The sequence below is a fragment of the Chenopodium quinoa genome, unplaced genomic scaffold (genome assembly GCF_001683475.1).
Source record: "Chenopodium quinoa cultivar QQ74 unplaced genomic scaffold, ASM168347v1, whole genome shotgun sequence".
NCBI classification, from domain to species: Eukaryota; Viridiplantae; Streptophyta; class Magnoliopsida; order Caryophyllales; family Amaranthaceae; genus Chenopodium; species Chenopodium quinoa.
The window spans coordinates 574,436-593,878 of NW_018744143.1; the positions used below are offsets into that span (position 1 = coordinate 574,436).

The following is a 19,443-nucleotide window of genomic DNA, read 5'->3' on the forward strand; positions in this document are numbered from 1 at the left end:
TGTTACAGTGGAAGCATTTGCTTTCAGCAGCCACCCTTGGCTTTGTTGTACCCCAATTGGTTTTTCAGAAGCTTTGGAAACAACTCCTTGTTTACCAATTTTAAACTTCTCTTTGCCAGCCCTAGCCTTCTTAAATCCTTTTCCCTTTTTTTGGCTCAATATGGATGTTTTTCTCAGCAGTAGTGAGTATGGGTAAATACTTGTTGATCTTTATGATCAATTTAGTTTGTCAATCTTTGGGGTAACATAGACTTTTCCATCATTAAAGGGGGGATAATATGGTAAAATCGCATGGGGTGACTCATCCTCTTTGCCATATGAGCATTTGACGTGGAATTGTTGTTGTGCTTTGGACGTTACGGCACATTATTGCCGTTTATCAACTTTGCTTTTACATGTGCCATAAATGCACAATTTAATGATTGGTTTTAATTTTATTTTATTTTAAAAAAAATTTGTCATACAAGTTGCAAACTTCCAACTACCCCTTGTAAGCATGCATTGATCTTTTACGGCACAATGTAATAAATTTGTTCTGCATATTTTTTGTAATAAGCTTCCATATCTTGCCATTTTTTAAACACCATTCCAACAGCAGGAGGCTCGACATATGTGACTACACTAATATGATTACTGGCCACAGTGGTTTCAACTGTATCCACTGTTTTGATGGGGGACCTATGGGCTACATCATTTGGTCTTGGTGATACAAATAGCGTAGATGGAGGGATATCCCCTTCTACATAAGGTAGAATGTCATCTCCGACATCCCTAACCCGATTTGCATCATCTTCCAGACAAGGCTCCTCTCTGCACCTAACACCGCTCCCCTTATCTTGCAAAACACTAGCATTGTACCCACAAACTACGGGGGGCGAATCATTGCAGTTCTCCATGGCTACTTTGTAGGATTTACAATTCTAACACATAGACAACCAGAAACAAAACCGAATCCTATCAATGTCCAACTAATCGAACTAGTATTATCACATTTGATTCATTCGAATACTTCACACCAATATCTACTACAACCATCCACACACTACAATACTCCGTAGTAATCAAATAAGATAATAATCCATAAATGTGATGAAAAACAAAAAACCACAATGCAATTATGCTAATTAAAATTTTATTATATAGTTGGTATTCCACTTACCCAACAATCCAACCAATTGCTCATATGCCGAAAACAATGGCACTCAACAGTTGAGGCAATTTCGCTTGCCGTAAAAGATGACTATCATAAACAAGTAAACAACGGATGAAAGAGTATGGATTTTTGAATTTACTCACATACAAGATGAACAACGTAAACAATGGATGAAGGAGTATGTATTTTTGACTTTACACAGCCAAGAAGATGAAAATAAAATGTGGCTCACAACAATCCAAATTTCCCATACTTGCAACTTGATGGTATTGCATGGAGATAACGCTGTTAGATGACTCAATTGCTGAATAATTGCCCACAATGACGCAACTTAACAAGTGGCAATTTACTGTTACAAATATTTACATCTTTGCCACAAAGATTGATTTGATAAATTGATCATAAAGATCAATGGGGGCCGCCTCAGTGAGTATCCCATTCAACTTATCCTTCTCAAGTTATTCGGTTTGCGTATATAAAGATTTCAAGAAAAATTTTAAATAAGTTGTAACTTTATCTCTAAGAACTCAAAACAGGACAAATTTTTTTTATAAAAGTATGTTTTTTAAGTGTATATTTTTCTGAGACCCATACTTTGGGTATTTGTATAATTGCATCTGTAAAAAAATCATTCTAAAAAATACACACTTTTTAAAAATAATTTGCCATTGTCATTTTTCGAAATTGTTTCAAATGGAGGTTATTTTTCAAAAAAAGGTTAGATCAAAAAATTCATGCATTTCAGGCTGTGATTATGAGTACACGAACGGATGAGGAACCAAAGTGCACTCTATAACAGTAAGCAATGTATAAAACTTGTAAAATAGAAGAGGAGATCAACATTTGCAGTACGTTAACTTAGATCAGGTTACTTTCTAAGCAGCTTGAAATCATGATGTCAGTCTTCACAACATTTTGTGTACCATACTCCGTCTGTACTAGGATATCACAGTTTTCACGGCTTCCTGATTCTCCTGCAAGGCTTAAAGATATCCAAGCATGAGTTGATATCTTTAAGGGTGATTAGATTGTAAGTAAATGCATTTCTGGCCATCAAGAATCCAACGGAAAGACCCTGCATCCGTTGGCAGGGTGATCTTGCTTACACGTAACTGCTCAATGCTTGCTATAGAACATACACAAAAGTTCACGCTTCACACTTTACAGTTGATAACACACTACAAGTATATATGAAATTCGAAGTTGATTCATTTTGAAAGTAATAGTCTAATTTTGAAATAAAATCTTAACGAATCAGATTTAACACATATATTCATCTTATTTTACAAAGGCTTTCTGTTTGCATAAAAATAATAGAAAAAGGAAAAAGCACTTTGTTTGGTTCGTTAGTTTTAATTTTAGGTAGGACGATTTTATTTTTGGCTCATAAAATGAGTTCACAATCCAAAAGTTTGGGACCATTCCAAATCAGATCTACTTATGAAGTTATAATCAGTAAAGTGTAGTATTGGTAGCTATTTTTCCAAAAAGTTCATTGAGTTTTGTACGGAATCTATGAATAGAGAATTAGGGATCCAAGCTGAGTCACTAAAGCTTATAAAAATAAAATTCAGAGCAAACAGATGAGTAGATGAGGAGCTTGTAACTCTAAGAATAATCAATCAAAGAACAACAAAAATCACAAGAACCAAACATTTGGATGAACTTCTCGAAAAAAAGCCAAAACTCAATTAATTGAGAGGAACATTATTACGGGGTGTGACCCTCCAATCAAGCTTAAGGTGCGCCCTTCATCACCATAAGCGGACCCCACCAAAGGCCTTCCATATTTACATAAATTGTAGAAATCTAATCAAATATACATAATTTTTTTGCCCTACTCTTTATTTTGAAGGGCTTAAAGGGGTAAGAGTAAGTAACTTAAAACTACCAAATTACCAATTGCACTAATTCAAACGACACATTGAACCAATTGCACCGCAGTGATCCTCTTTGCATCCACCGATGATCCTCTTTGCATCCACGTTGCCTCTTTTTTTTTTGGCAAAGCACATGAGTAATCTAATCTTAGGTCAAAGGTGCCAGCAATTCATTAGTTTCACTTTCACATGATTAAACCAATTCACAATTTACAATCATATAATCCAAATAATCTAATCTTTAGTCCTTTGAATAGAATGCATTCATCTCCTTTTAGAAATATTTCACAAAGAATATAGCATGTTTAATCAACGAGCCAAGCCCAAATAGTAGGGGGCTTGGCTTTATAAGGATATGCTCTGCTTGAGCACTTTTGAAATTGGGCTCGAGCTCGTGCTCCATTGTTGAATAGGAGCTTGGCTCGACAACTAGTTTTTATTAAAAAATTATTTTTTAAATAAAATATTAAAAAAATTCAATATATACATATATATATATATATGTTGAAAATTCAAATGTAACGTGACATCTATACATAAGTATCACAAAAGATTAAATTAATTTGTTTAATCACAATTTATGACCTTTACAATTATTGAAAATAAATAATGATTCATAAGTATAAATTATTTTATTTCCTAAAAAAACTACTATTTTATCGATCGATCACTATCATGTAGCTCTTTGACATTGATCCTAATACTCAACAGGTTATCCTAATTTGTTTAGCTCTTTATATTCATTCTTCTTGAAGATTATGGTTTTATAAATTTTTTTACTATGATGAAAATAGAGGTTAGATCATATCAAAGTCTTAGGAAAATGTCTTTGGTGGTTGCTAGATAAATTGTCAATATGCTAACCAAAATCTCTCTTCTCGTATGTGCATATACCTGAAGCCTCTTGCCTAAGTATGGTGACTTTAGAGTATGAGTCTTGCATAATTACACTCTTTGTCTGTATATCTATGTTTGAAGTAACTTTTTTAGGTTTACTTCTTTTCGATTTCTGATTCTTTTGTTATTTGCACATATAAGCATGGTTCTGCTAAATTATTACTTTTTCCACAGTGATCCTTATTTTCGATAGTAAATTCAATCATAGTGTACGAACATGGTATTCATATTAATAAAAAATTCTTTGTCCTCCATTTTGGTCTCTAATTAACATGCATGATTATGTTTTTTGGTTGAGCTGCCACCTTTTGTTTTAGTCCCTCGTATTTTGTGATGTCCATGATAAACTTGTTTTATCCATGAGAGGCTTTCTGTTTTAATGTCCTTCAGATTACTTCAAGAGGAGTCGTGGACAATAAGCCTTTTTCTATGTATGGGCACTCTGTATGTGCCCTTTTCTTTGATATCTGTATTCCTGCATTCATTTCCCAAAAGGTTTGGAAACAAGAGGTTATTATCAATTGTGCTGAACTTACCACTGAATAACTATTGCATCTATCATTTAAGTTTCTGCTAAATTTGCATCAGCCAAGGAGGCTAGAACGAAGCAAGTGCTGTTAGGATTGGGTCTTTGCTTCTAATTTGGGATGTGAGAGGGTTGGGAGGTGGTGAATGCAGATGGAAGATAACAGCTGGAAAAAATGAAGGTGATTGAGACTTTCATATAGGAGTTGAAATTTTGATTCCAATTATTCCAAAACCCTGACATTCTACTTCTAGTACAAAAAATTCTTTCACTGCAATCAATGTATTGTTTCTACCACCTGAAACAGTTACAGTTGATTTTTTTAACGAGTCTAAGGATTTCAATTATCATGACTAGACCCACAGGCCACAAACTGCAAATGGAGTACGACCATGGCATGTGCTTACCCGTATGGAGTTAGGGGACTTGGGGGTTCATGTCATATTTATTTATTATTAATTGTGTTATCCTAGTAATCAAGTAGGTAGCTGGTTCAAATTGATCATAAATTTGTTGGCTTTTATTGCAAGGTTTTAGGTGGTTGTAGGAAGTTGCAATGTTTTATCTGTGGATTTGTTTTTGGCGATTTCAATTATTAGTTTATATTTCTTGCTATGATTATTGTTAATCTCACTTGTACCATTTCATAAGTGATTCACCTATATAACCGAAGTAAATAAGCTATTTTAGCTGAAGCAATAATTGAACCATTTTATACTAAGAAATATAAACAATAAAATTTTAATATGTTAGTATAAATAAGTTGAAAATTCAAATGTAATGTGACATCTATAAATAAGTATTACAAAGATTAAAATAATTTTTTTAATCACAATTTACTACTTTTAGAATTATCAAAAATAAATAATGATTCATACGTATATATTATTTTATTTCCTAAAAGACTATTATTTTATCGATCAAAGTACTTTGAATTGAAATTGCATGAATATTACCCACAACTCGTGATACACGATGATTTTATCTCCTTGAAATTGCACAAATGAAGACGACATTTTTGCGGTGGATCTTGCTTCCTCGTCACCAATATTACCCAGACCACATGATGATTTTATCACGTTGAAATTGCAATAAGATGACATTTTTGTGGGGTGTCTTGCTTCATCGTCGATCACACAATAGGGCAGTAGATCAGGAGGCCTGGGTTATAAAAAGGGCACTCGACCATACTTCATTCCTATCATATCATAAAAAACTAATTAAGCTACAAACAACTTTCAGTTAATTCCAATAAATAAATAAAAAAATCCCATCATATCACCAATATAGTAAATAAAATGCAGAAAATGAATTATATTATACCCGTCGTAGTTGCCATCATTTTTGTGATGGTTGGTGATGGTGTGTCTGCCGCCCAACTAGGAGCTGAAGTTACAGTGGAGCAGGAGTTGCTCCCGATTTCTAACATCATGCTCCAAGAATCCCAGGAACTTGCAAGTCTCCAGTGCGGAAAAACTAGTACCAGTTGCAAAGACGATTCCGATTGCTGCCTTGGGTACAACTGTGCTGCTACGTTTTTCAATCTACGCGGGTCATGTGTTGCGTGCGGCATAGCTACTGAAGCTTGCTATCTTACTCGTTCATGCTGCAACGGCTTTAGATGCGACATAACTTTTCCACACACAGTGGGTACATGTTATAAGGAATGAGCGATCTGCCGAAAGTATCGGTGTATGTAGGTATATACATATATATATGGTGTATACCTACTTCTATACACAGCTGCTTATTGGCTATTTGGCTTTGGTTATTACAGTTTAAAATAAATGGAATACTCCGTTCCATACCTATATATGCCCTGTGTAAGTGTGTTGTAAGTCAAACTAGTAAGTATGTCGTTATCCTTTACTGAGGATCACATCTACTTTTACGTTATACGTACTACTGTTACTACTGTTGTACGCATTATATTGTGATGTATTACTCTCCTGCTTATTTCTCGTTAAAAATATATCTTTCTACTATTGTTCATTTTAACTGATGTTCTCTGCAGATTGTTATGATTGACTTAAGTTTGTAAATATCTCATGATCGTCAACTACAAGTGTGTTATATAGTTTAGATTTGAATTTTTCATTTTAGAAAATAAATCTTTTGGTGAAATGATGTATGCTTAAAATTTACTGTCTAAAATAATGATTAGGATAATTTCAATTTTGCTACCACCAAAAGACAGGCATCTCAGTTTTGCTACCCCTTAATTTTTTTTTTTTTATTTTACTACCACCTAAAATCACAGTTTTTAATTTCACTACAACTTAACAGAATCCATTATGGTTCCGTTAAGTTTATTCAAAAAATAAATAAACCTAGCCACCCTCTCCCCTCCCTTTCCTCCACCACCCCTCCCGTCAGCCACCCTCCCCCCTGCCGGCAATCGGCGCCCAATGCTTTGGCCGGCGCCGGCGACCCCACCCCAATCCTTTTCCCCACCAACGCAACCCACCCCCCTCCCTAATCCCTTTCTCGCTGCCCCAACCCCCACCCGGAACCGGAAAACCCAAAATCTTCATCATTTTCTTCACTCTCGCTGCCCCAACTTGCCTTCATCTCTCCCTCCTCACAACTCAAAAGCCACACTTCCTGCATTTTTACTCTCCTTGATGCCCTCCTGCAAGCCACCACCACCCTCTACTGCTGAAGTCACCGCTGTTGCCACAAAGAGCCGACAGTCACTCATTCCATCTCCTCTCATATCATAATTGATGTGTTCTTAATCATATACGCATCAAATTCAGCATCACCCACACAAATGTGGCAAATGAAAATATACTAATAAATAATTGATTCGTGCTACTGTGATTCATGCTCTTGAATTTCAACTCTTTCTTGTGTAATTTGCATACTTGTTCATCATTATTATGAATGCTTCATACCAATTCGCATTTGCGTTGATCAAATTTGCTGCATTGTCTAATTTTTCGCGAAGAACCCTAGAAAAATCGAATTGGGGGGTTTTTGTTTAACAAATGTATTCGCGCAATTCTTGATCCCAAATGATAGTGTGTTGCATTATGAGCGTTTTGGTACTAATTTTGTGCGTTTTGGTGAAGAAATGAACATGTTACCCCTTTCCCTTAAGCTTTGTGCGTGAGTATCAATGGAGTTAGGGGTGGTGACTGCGTTGGTGGGGGAAAGGGATTGGGGTAGGGTCGTCGGCGCCGGCCAAAGCATTGGGCGCTGGTCGCCGGCAGGGGGGAGGGGGGATGGTGGCTGACGGGAGGGGGCTGGCTTGGCAGTTGAGGGTGGTGGGCTGTAAAGGTGGAGGAAAGGGAGGGGGGAGGATGGCAGTTGAGGGTGGTGGGTTTTCTTTTTTTTTTTTTTTTTAATAAACTTAACAGAAACCTAACCCATTCTGTTAAGTGGTAGTAATTTTTAACAACTGTAATTTAGGTGATAGCAAAATAAAATAAAAAATTTAAGGGGTAGCAAAACTGAGATGCATGCCTTTTGGTGGTAGTAAAAGTGAAATTGGCCTTTTTATAATACAGTACTTATCAAGTTTTTATACGAGTAATTATTAATTATTTGTACATGATTAAAGTTATGGAATATATGATAAATTAGACATTAGCAAATGTGCCAACTCAATATGGTACAAAATATAAAAGGTAAGGATTGTGTTAAAAGGAGTGTGGTATGAGAAAAATAAGCAAGAATTCAAAAATATGGGTGTTTAGGTTTTAACAGAAAATCTATGTTTCTAACATTGATAAACATGATATGTTTATCTAGGGATAGCATAGTACTTTCAATTGAGTTGTAAGGGGCAATTTTTAGAACGAAAAAGTAGACACCGTTTTACTTTGTTGAAATCAAGAAAGATAGAGAAAATCCATTAAGCTTTTTGCCAAGTTTGGCTTCAATGGAGAAGAAGGAAAGCTTATCTACAATGGAGAAAACACAATGGAGGAGTGAAACACCTACCCTTTGAAGTTAACCATACCCTTAATTTCTCCATTTTTCTTACAGATTTCGTTAAATTTCGCCGACCACGATAGTGTACAAGTGTTTGCGAGTATTGAAACTACCACCTTATTGTTTGAGTATCATGGTAGTGTACTAGTGTTTGAGAGTATTGAAACTACCACCTTATTGTTTGAGTATCATGGTAGTGTACTAGTGTTTGAGAGTATTGAGACTACCACCTTGTTGTTTGAGTATCATGGTAGTGTACTAGCAGTGGCGTCACCAGGATTTTCGAAGTGTGGGTTCGAAACTTCCGAAATTTGAAATCATAATTAACAAAGGAATAAAAATACAATAATTAAATATTCAGTACATAAATAATTTCAAACTATGGATTACAAATAGATTACACATAGAAAAATGAAAAAAAAAAAAAAAAAAAAAAAGACTACAGAAGCATTCTTCGAGTCTTCATACTTTGGAAGCGTTCCAATACATCATCATCACTAACTCTTGAAAATAAATCTCTTTCAAGAAAAGTGACTAAATTATCATTCAATAGTTGATCACCCATACTATTTCGCAACTTATTTTTTACGTATGTCATTGAGGAAAACACTCGTTCCACGCTTGCAGTTGCAACCGGAAGGATCAATGCTAGTCTTATAAGCAAGTAAACTAAGTTGTAAGTAGTATGCTTATTTGTTTCAACAAGCATCATAGAAAGCTCATGAATACCCTTCAAGTCTCCAAACCTTGCATCTTGGCGCACATCATTAATATAAAATTGAAGCTCATGACGAAGTGCAGTCATCGTCATATCATTAGTTGGAAACTCTTTGGGATATAACTCAGCAAGTCTCAACAACTTTTGCATATCAAATGCCGCAAATGAATTGATCGGGTTTAAGCATGACACACAAATAAGTAACTCCATATTTTCTTCATCAAATCTACTATTGAGCTCTTGGAGTTGTAAATCAATAACACTTATAAACATTTCTACCCGAAATCGATGAAGATTTGAAACTTTGGCAAAGAAGCGTCTTGACCTTCCACGAGGAACATACATATCATCCATAGTAGGAACTTCTACATCATGTTTAACACAAAAACAAACCACAAGATGTAAAAAGTCTTCCCACCCATGGTCCCTCATTTGTTGTAATCCCTCCTTAGTCAATTTAACATATGTCATGGCATTAACAATATCTTGGTCCCCCTTTTGCAGAGCTTGACACAATTTATCAGTAATCCCAAATATTTCGGACATCAAATGTATCATAAATACAAATTCAAATGATTCAAATGTAGACATGACAGTGATAGCCTTCACGCGATCATCCTTATAAATCTTATTTGATCCAATCTTCTCAAGAACTTTAACAATAGTAGCATACAATGCGGTAACATTTGAAACAGTTTTGTAATGTGATCCCCACCTAGTATCACCAGGCCTACCTAAGCCATGTTCTTGGTTTAAACCTTGCCCACTTTCAATTTCTCCTAGTTCTAATGCTTGTAGAATATGTTGAGATTGTATTTCTCTTATCATTTCCCTTCGCTTACAAGAAACACCAATAATATTCAACAAAATAGCAAGTTGATCAAACAACCAAATACAATCATCATTATCCTTAGCAACAGCAACAAGGGTTAATTGAAGTTGGTGAGCAAAACAATGAATATAATAGGCTTGTTTTGTTTCATTCATGATCAAAGTCTTGAGACCATTTATCTCCCCCCTCATATTACTAGCACCGTCATAACCTTGTCCACGAACTCTAGACAAACTCAATGAATATTCCATAAGCAAAGACTCAATTGCACTCTTTAGTGACAAAGCAGTAGTATCCTTAACATGTACAATTCCAAGAAACCTCTCATTTATCTTCCCTTTATTATTGACATAACGCAAGCAAAGGGCCATTTGTTCCTTTTGAGATACATCACTAGATTCATCAGCCAGTATTCCAAAATAGTCATCCCCAATATCATCAATAAGAAGTCTAGTGGTTTCTTTGGCACAACAATTAATAAGTTCTTTTTGAATTAAAGGACTAGTCATTCGATTATTTCCCGGGGCATTACCTAGAACAACCTTTGCTACCTCACTATTATTTTCTGAAAACCATGTTAAGAGTGCAAGAAAATTACCCCTATTCCAAGATTCTTCACTTTCATTATGCCCACGACAAGCTAAACCTTGATTTAAAAGAAATCTAATACATTTCAATGAATAAGTCAAGCGAGATTTGTATTGTAGTTTAGCTTCCTTAGAATAAGTGCAAAGAGATTCAGCAACTGATGTCTTTGGGTTGATAAACATACTATATTTCTCATTAGCCTGATTATGGAAACTACCAATACCACCCACATGAACATCAAATCTACCAGTCTTATTCCATCCTCTAAATCCCCCTTTAATAAAGGAATCATTAACAACCAAAGAATAATCAACTTTATCAGTGAACAAATAGCACACAAAACAAAAAGCCGCATCTTTCTCAACACTATATTCAAGCCACTCATATTTATCAAACCAAGTAACATTAAAACGGCGCATACCTCCAACTTTTCTTTGAGGAAAATTATGTGTGCGTGGATCACAACGTTTCTTTGTAATATAGCCTCTCCTTACGGCATCTCGATCATTAGGAGGATACTCCATAACTGGAATTCTTTTTCCAGGGTCATGTGGAAGAAGATCAACATCATAAATGCGAGTATCATCGGAGTCAACAGTAGTATTAGTGTTCTCAGGTGGTGGAATTGTTGCAGCAATAGGAACCTCATCATCATTAGGAGACACATGTTCTTCTATTGGAGGATCCCTTGAACTAGGTGAAGAACAAGTTGAAGACTTTTGTGACTTCCCGGCACGTTTCCAAAATGACTCTAAACTCATGGTATAATAGGTATATGCTGCTAGTCTGCTGCACACACATGATAAATGCAGAATGAAATCAATGAAATAATGAATGAATGATATATCTAGAAGGCTAATTAAAACTATCGTAATTAAAGATTACAGTCAATTACTCAATTAGTAAACGAAATCTAGACGGCATAAAACGAAATAGCAATTGCAAATGAAATTATGAAAACTAGAAGGCAGAAACGAAATACAGAAAATAGCATATGAATTGGCAGAAACGAAAGGCAGAAAATAGCATAGCATATGAAAATCAGAAAATAGCATACGAAATACAAAAAAATCCCCAAATTGAGAACTTGAGAAGTAAATTAGATAATTATAACCAATTAACCAAACTTCAGCAATTTACAAAAAATTGGCAATTCGTAAATCGTAATGTATATTAGCAATTGAATTTAGCATATGAATTTCAATTTTCAAGTATTCAATGATTTAGCAAAAAAAATCCCCAAATTGAGAAGTAAATTACATTTGCAAAAAAAAAAAATCCCCAAATTGACAAATTCACTTACCCCTACATACACCGATACACCATACACGGCTGTGAGGCTGGGACGCTGGGTCTGGGTGAGTGGCTGGTGCGCTGCCGGCCTGCCGCTGCCGCCGTGTTCTGCTGACTCTGCTAGTCTGCTGCCGTGCTGCGCCGGGAAGAGAAGGAGGAAGAACGGGAAGAGAAGGACTGAAGGAGGAAGAACGGGAACTCGGGAAGAGATTAAGAGAAGGAGGATTGGAGGAAGAAGTTAGGGTTTTGCAATTTGGGGGAATGACTGAATGAGGAAGAGGAAAGCGAACTCTGGAAGCACGAAGCAGGAAAGCTCAGTGCTCAGGAAACAAAATTAAAAAAAAAAAATGTGAGTTATGGGTTTTGAACCCACAACCTCTTGTGTGATGGGAGGTAAAAATAACCACTGGGCTACAACTTTACTTGTTGCCATATAATACACAAATATTCTATTTAAACCTATTTTGATTTTTTTTTTTTTTTAAAAAAAAAAAAAATTTAAATTTTTTTCAAAAAATCAGTGGGTTCAATGAACCCACTTGAACCCACCCTAGTTCCGCCCCTGTGTACTAGTGTTTGAGAGTATTGAGACTGCCACCTTGTTGTTTGAGTATCATGGTAGTGTACTAGTGTTTGAGAGTATTGAGACTGCCACCTTGTTGTTTAATTTGAGTATGGAAGTGGGTTGGGCCGGTGGGTCTGACGGTGGAAGTTAATGAGACAAAGGAGAGAGAATGCTTGTAAACTGGAGTTAATGGAGGGTGGCGGTTAAAAAGGATTTCTCTTTTTGCTTCGTTCCACCATTGTTAATGGGAGAAGGTGGGTCTTCACTTTCTCATTCTTCTGTTTAGAGGGAGAAGCTATACGAAGAAATTAATGGACGTTAATAAAAATCGTCAATGAAAATTGGCGAAAAAGGAGAAATATTATTATTATAAACTGCAGCACAATATTTAAGGCAAAATATTTACCAAAGTGCTATTTGATAAACAAGAAAGAGAAATTACAAGTTAATAAGTCTGAGAAACAGACTTTGTCAATGGTTATTTATTTGGGGATAATTTAGTAATTTCATCTCCTTTTACCTCCATTCTCCCTTCTTTCATTACCGCAAACCACCTTCTTCCTCACCCGACCTCAACTGTATGTAGACCACCACCACCACCACCACCTATGGTGGTTAAAATTTCTACTACGAAGGAGATCCTTCCCCGAAGGGATTGATATGGCCCTACTTGACTCTCTTTGTTACTAGGGTATCGTTTTGTTTCGCCGCAAAGCGGCGTTGAGGGCTTGAGGTCATTGTTGTCGAGAAAGGAAGAAGAAAAGGGAGACGACGGGAAGACAAATAGATCGTCGGTGGGAAGGGTTTCGGGTGGTTGAGGTGGCTGTGATGACGATGGTGGCTAGCTGTGATGGTGGTGTTGTAATTGGGTTGTTTTTAAAATAAAATTGTAAAAAGTAGACTGATTAATAAGTTTTGTTAATCAGACTGATAAATTGGGGCTGCCACAACAAGAAATGTTCAACATTGTTAGAAACCTAAGCTCCCTCAGGTTTTAATGGGGTAGAAATTCAAAGTTATGTTGCTACAAAAGAACAAAGGTCACATATTCTAATTTATATCTCTCTTCTTGTATGTTTTATATAGGGCAAGGGCGTGTGACAAAACACATTCATAGGTGTGCGATAACATTTTGTCGTAATTTTCACTTCCTTCTTAAAAATACATCTCTTAACCTATATTAATTATCCAAAGTTCCAAACCACGACATTCTCTTATAAGTCGTTTTAAAGCCCTATACTCTACGAGTATTTTTGTTGAACTGAAATTATTTATTTTCACTGTTTTGAAATTATTTTTATCGATTAAAAATTATTTGTGCTAATAAAACACATTTTTACTGAGCTAAAATTATTTTTTAGAATTTTTTTAACTTAACTTAATTTATTTTTGCTGAAATTAACTTATATTTATTGTGTCGCGTTAATGAGATATAGTTTTTTTTTAGTCCAAAATTTATAATTTATATGCTATTTTTCTTCATTTTGGAATACAAACCAACTAGTACATTGTATACAGTAGATGAAGCCCGTGTGACGCACAGTTTGTTTGTATTTTGTAAAATAACTATTTTTTTTATTTATATGATAAAATTTGTTATTTTATTAGTGTATCATTTAATATTTTTATTTAAAATAAATTGTGATTTTCCTCTCATCCGTTGTATATTTAGATAAAATTCCTAATCTCAAAAGATAATATAAAGATAATACTTTATGTTTAATTAATTTAAACTTTAAAATCTCATTCACCAATTTTGCTTATGTGGCATTTGAATTATTTAATTCTAAAAGAATTTACAAATCTCTTACGAAGTATTTAATTGGCTATAACTAAAATTTATAATCCTACGTGGCGCGTTAAGAAAATTTAATTCTACGTGGCTTTCTAAAAACTCGGGAAAAAACTCCTCTTTATATATATACTAGTTTTGTGCTCGCGCGATGCCCAGATTGTTTCATATAATCCATTTTGATAATGCAAGATATTTAGATATACGGTATCATACTTTTTGTAGCCAATTGACCAGATTGGTAAATAAAAAAGACCCCTAGCGACAATTTGGTAAAACAAATAACTCCGGCGACAATATGATAAAATAAAAAAAATAAAAAAGTTAACTCCAAGCGACAATTTGGTAAAAAAAAATTAATCTCAGGTGACATTTGGACCAAAATATCTAATTTTTTTCCGACAAAGTCATCAAATTTCCTAATTCAATTCGTTATTGTATTTTTTAAAATTATTTTTTCCATTTTAAAATTTAAATTAATATGTCATCTCCTTTTATTTTGCTATATCCCGATATAAAATTTATTCCCAACCCCTTTTTTAAAAAAAAAATCGATAATACGGGGTAGGAAAATTACGTGAAAATTAATATTTAAACAATAATTTTTCTTCAAATGGTTAATTCCGAAAAAGGGGTTGGAGATTTAGGTAAAAAAACCACGAAAAACGAACTAAATTAAGCATTTGCGAGTAGTTTGTCGGAAATTTTTGTATATTTTGGGTTAATTGTCGCCTGAGATGATTTTTTTTTTTATCAAATTGTCGCTTGAGGTTAGCTTTTCTAACCAAATTGTCGCCGGAGCTATTTTATTTACCAAATTGTCACTGGGGGTCTTTTTCATTTACCAACTTGCCCAATTGGCCTACTTTTTGTTGTTTTGTTTGTAAATAGAAATATATGTTATTATTGAAATAAAAATATTTTTATTGCACTTAAATTATTTTTACTAATTAAAACTTATTTTTACTAATTCCCATATTTTTAAAATAAATTAAATATATTATAAATTGATCTTATTTTAAATAACTTTTTAAACGAATTTTATAATGGAAATATAACCGAGTTATAGGATATTTATTAAAAGTTATGATTAATTTTTTATAAAATATTAGAAGTATATCAATAATAAAACTTTATACAATATTTTATCTTAAAAAAAAATCTATCTATTAGCATCATATGTGTCACAATAATACCTAATTTTTGCCTACGTGGCGCGGCACTTGGCGAAAAACTGGAATGCCAAGTGTCGCTGTCTCGCGGCCTGTCTGCGAGACCGGCTCTATTTATTAGTGATATATGATATGATATGACATGATATGATATTAGATTTGTCATTTTAAGCATGAAAATGAATGATATTACAAAATGTTATAAAATAATTCTTCAATCAACTTATAATCTCTTTATGAAGAATTGGACTTTTGTTATGTATTTAAAGGTCCTTTGAACAAATCTAATATATATAAATAAAGTAGGCATTTTTGGAGAGCATTTGGAGCGTCACGTAAGAAATATACTTATTTCGACCAATAAGAAGAAAGATTTATATTTTATTTCTGAATTAAAAAATTATGTCGCCACCTAGATAAAAGTAACGAATTAGATTTGATATATCTAAAATTTTAATGCCACGTAGATTATAATCCACGAATTAAATTATTTTAATGAAAATAAAAAAGTAAAAATATAGGAAAAGATAAATTTATTAATTCAATACTACGAGTATAAAAAATCCAAAAAAAATATACTAAACACAAATATTATTTAGTATCAATACAAAACCCCATCAAGCGAATTTTGTGTTAGTTTTCAGTCATCAATGTCCGGGTAATTTATAAAACTTATGTTTAAATTTATATTTGTAATTATTAGTTACATTGTATTTATTTAGGATACTTAACGATTATTTGTTTATGTAATGGTATACGATTAGATATTGTATACTTAATATATGGATGGCTTTGGTTATTTTTGGCGATGATGAAAAAATTCCAATGCATAGATTTGATTTTATATCGCAACAATTTTTCATTTATCGGTAAATATATTGATTTATTTTATATAAATGTAAAGATTTAATTTATATCAATTTCAGTTTGGCTAACATTTCACGGTTCAATTTATCCATTGATGTAGTAGGTTGGTTGTGGACGAGTTTGGTGATTCGATCGAAATAAAAGATATGGTAAAACAATGAATAATGATTTAGGATTTATTATTAAAAATTTATCATTTCACATTAAAGATTTTATGTAACGGAAAAAATATCATATTTACAATTTATTTATATTTAATAAATTCATTATAAATTATAGTAAAAAAAAAATATTAAACTTTTGTAATTTTGTCCGAAATTATTAAATACAATAAATCAAATAATTAAAAATCTTAGATGAAAAACCGTACATCACACGGACTTCCGGCTATCTAGTTAAAATATATTTGTGAGTTGAAAGTGTAACACAAATTTTTTAATGCACTTATATTAGAATAAACAACTTGATATCAACTCTATTTTTCTATTTGACAGCACATGATAATAAGAAAATAAAGATATTAACACAGTTGATATTGATTAGCTTGTTGGATGAGTCAGAGACAAACCTCATCTAATCATTTTGAAGGTTTGGATGGCGATTAATAAACAAAGTTTTTAGCAAGTAACATCAAAATCCTTATTTTGGCGATAACCACGACTTTGACAGGTCATTTGAAAATGGAGGGAGGAATTCCTATCAAGTTTATAGTCTTAAATTTGATGTGGTTGATGTATATAAAACAACGGAATTTGAAGAATTTGTAGCTTATCTTTCTCATTAGCTCATGAAAGAATATATAAATATTGGTACAATATTTCTAATCATAGAATAAATAATATACTAGGAAACAAGGATAATCACCAAAATACATAATATAATAATATCTCGAATATATCCTAAAAAATATACCACAAGATATTCTCAAAATATATTATACGATATTATCTCAATACCCGCTAAAGTTGGAGTAGAGGTGTCAAATCGGGTATTCAAGTTAGGTTCAAGTCGGGTCATGCTAGGTTTCAGGTCAAATTCAATTCAGATCATGTCGTTTTTTTTTTTACTTACAAGTCGGTTCAGGTCGGGTTGGGTCAAGTTTGTTTCGGATTACGACAGGTTTTATATCCTTTCAGTTTTGTGTGGGTTTGATTCGAGTCAATTTTGGGTCGGGTAATGTTTTGGGTTCGGTTTGTGTCAAGTCGGTTTATAGACAAGTTTGAAGCAGGTAAATTTCGGTCGGATGAACTTCAAGTCGGGTCAATCTTCGGGTCAAATTTTAGTTAAGTCAGGTCATTTTCAGAATCGGGTATAATACAAAATAGAATTATATAGGTCAAATAAAAAGTATAATATTCCGTTATTTTTATCTATGATAAATTTGATAACATTTTCAACTTAACTTTTAATTAAAAATTGAAATCCACGTCAATTTTGAGTCAAAACAATATCAATGCGAGTCAATATAAGTTGGTTTAACGAGTTGGATAAAATTGGATCGTGGGTCACTGAATTGATCATTATGATTCAGGTAAGTAGCGAGTTATGTTAGTTGTATATTTTTTTTTTAGAATTTAATCAAGTTAAGTGCTATTTCAGGTTCAAATCATTGTCAGGTCGAGTCAAATTGGTTGTCAATCAATATCCATTCGGGTTGGTAACAAGTTGTGACAGGTTATAATCGATTTCAGGTTCTAAACAAGTTGAGTACTAATCGGGTTCAGATCATAATCAAGTCGGGTCAAATCGGTTTTCGGTTAATATCACGTTAATTACAGGTTTGGGTTCAGGTCATAAAGTATCAGGTTTATTTGGTTATCAGTTAGTATTGGGTCTGTTTTGATTCAGGTGTCACTATTTTCATGTATTCTTCAGGTACGGTTCGGATACAGATCATTGCCGGTTCAGGTCGGTTTTTTCGGGTCGGGTCAGATTTTGACACCTCTAAGTTGGAGCATGTGGTTCAAATATGCTCAACTCAGAAAGAAGAAAATCAAATTGTGTTTTTCCTAGAGCTTTTGTAAAAATGTCCACAAGTTAAGAAGAAGTCAAAACATGAGATGAAGAAATCAAGCCTTCATTTATCGCATCACGAATAAAGTGACAGTCAACCTCAATGTGCTTTGTTCGTTCATGAAAAACAGGATTCTCTGCAATGTGTAACGTAGACTACTCACCTTTGGATGTTGCACACCCAAACTCAACAACAAGCCCTTAAGCCACTTAAGTTCACAGGTAACTGCGACCATAGATATGTATTCGGCCTCTGCAGAGGACCCTGACACTGTGTGTTGCATCTTTGTCTTCAACGAAATGGGTGATTAGCCTAGGAACACAAGCCAACCTGTCAAGGATCGCCGAGTGAGAGGACGACATGCCGTCCAATCTAAGTCACACCAATCCTGCAAATTCAAATCACAATCAGCACGCAATAAAATACCCTGACTTGGAGTACTTTTTAAATAACAAACCACTCTTAATGCCGCATCCTAATGCTTAGTTTGAGGTTCTTGCATGAACTAAGATAATATATGAACAGAATATGCCAAATCAGGTCGAGTGACTCCAAGATAAATCAAACGATCCACAAGACGATGGTAGGACTCTGAGTCCACAAGAAACTCGATCTCCATTAGCTAAACCGAGTTTGTGGTTTTGCTCAATAGGAAAGCCACTCGGTTTAGCTCCCAACAAACCGGCTTCAGACACGATGTCTAGAGTATATTTTCTCTGACACAGAAATAAACCTCTTGAACTTCGAGCAACTTCTATGCCCAAAAAAATATTTCAATGGACCAAGATCCTTATTTTGAAACAATCACTAAGATAGGCTTTGAAAGTAGCAAGTGCAGCGGAATCGTTCCCAGATATAATAGTATCATTAACATATACTAAGACATGAATTTGAATATCGACCTTAGTAAATGTAAACAAAGAATAATTAGAATAAGACTGAAGAAACCCATACTCTTTCAAAGCTGTCACAAGTTTAGCAAACCAAAATCTCAGAGCTTGCTTCAAACCGTACAATGACTAACGCAATCGACAAACCAAAGAAGGATCCAACTTTCAAAGCCGGGAGGAAGTTTCATGTAAACTTCCTCATCAAGATCACCATGAAAAGAAACATTGTGAACGTCCATTTGATGAAGCTCCCAAATTTTGGACGTCGCAATAGAAAGAAAAGCCTGAATAGTAGTCATTTTTGAACCTAGAGCAAA

General features: G+C 34.0%; 1 protein-coding gene across 1 annotated transcript; it reads right to left on the bottom strand.

The window, feature by feature from the left end:
• Positions 1-8,834: 8,834 nt before the first annotated feature.
• LOC110693289 (zinc finger MYM-type protein 1-like) lies at positions 8,835-12,385 on the bottom strand. Its single transcript, XM_021870447.1, has 2 exons — positions 11,837-12,385; positions 8,835-11,322 (listed from the first exon to the last, which is right to left on the bottom strand). The coding sequence occupies exon 2, from the start codon at positions 11,292-11,294 to the stop codon at positions 8,835-8,837; it is 2,460 nt and encodes an 819-aa protein (XP_021726139.1). The 5' UTR covers positions 11,295-11,322; positions 11,837-12,385.
• Positions 12,386-19,443: the final 7,058 nt, after the last annotated feature.

What these genes read in the sequence shown, in the direction of transcription:
- LOC110693289 (XM_021870447.1), bottom strand. Translation starts at nt 11,294, where the DNA reads ATGAGTTTAGAGTCATTTTGGAAACGTGCCGGGAAGTCACAAAAGTCT.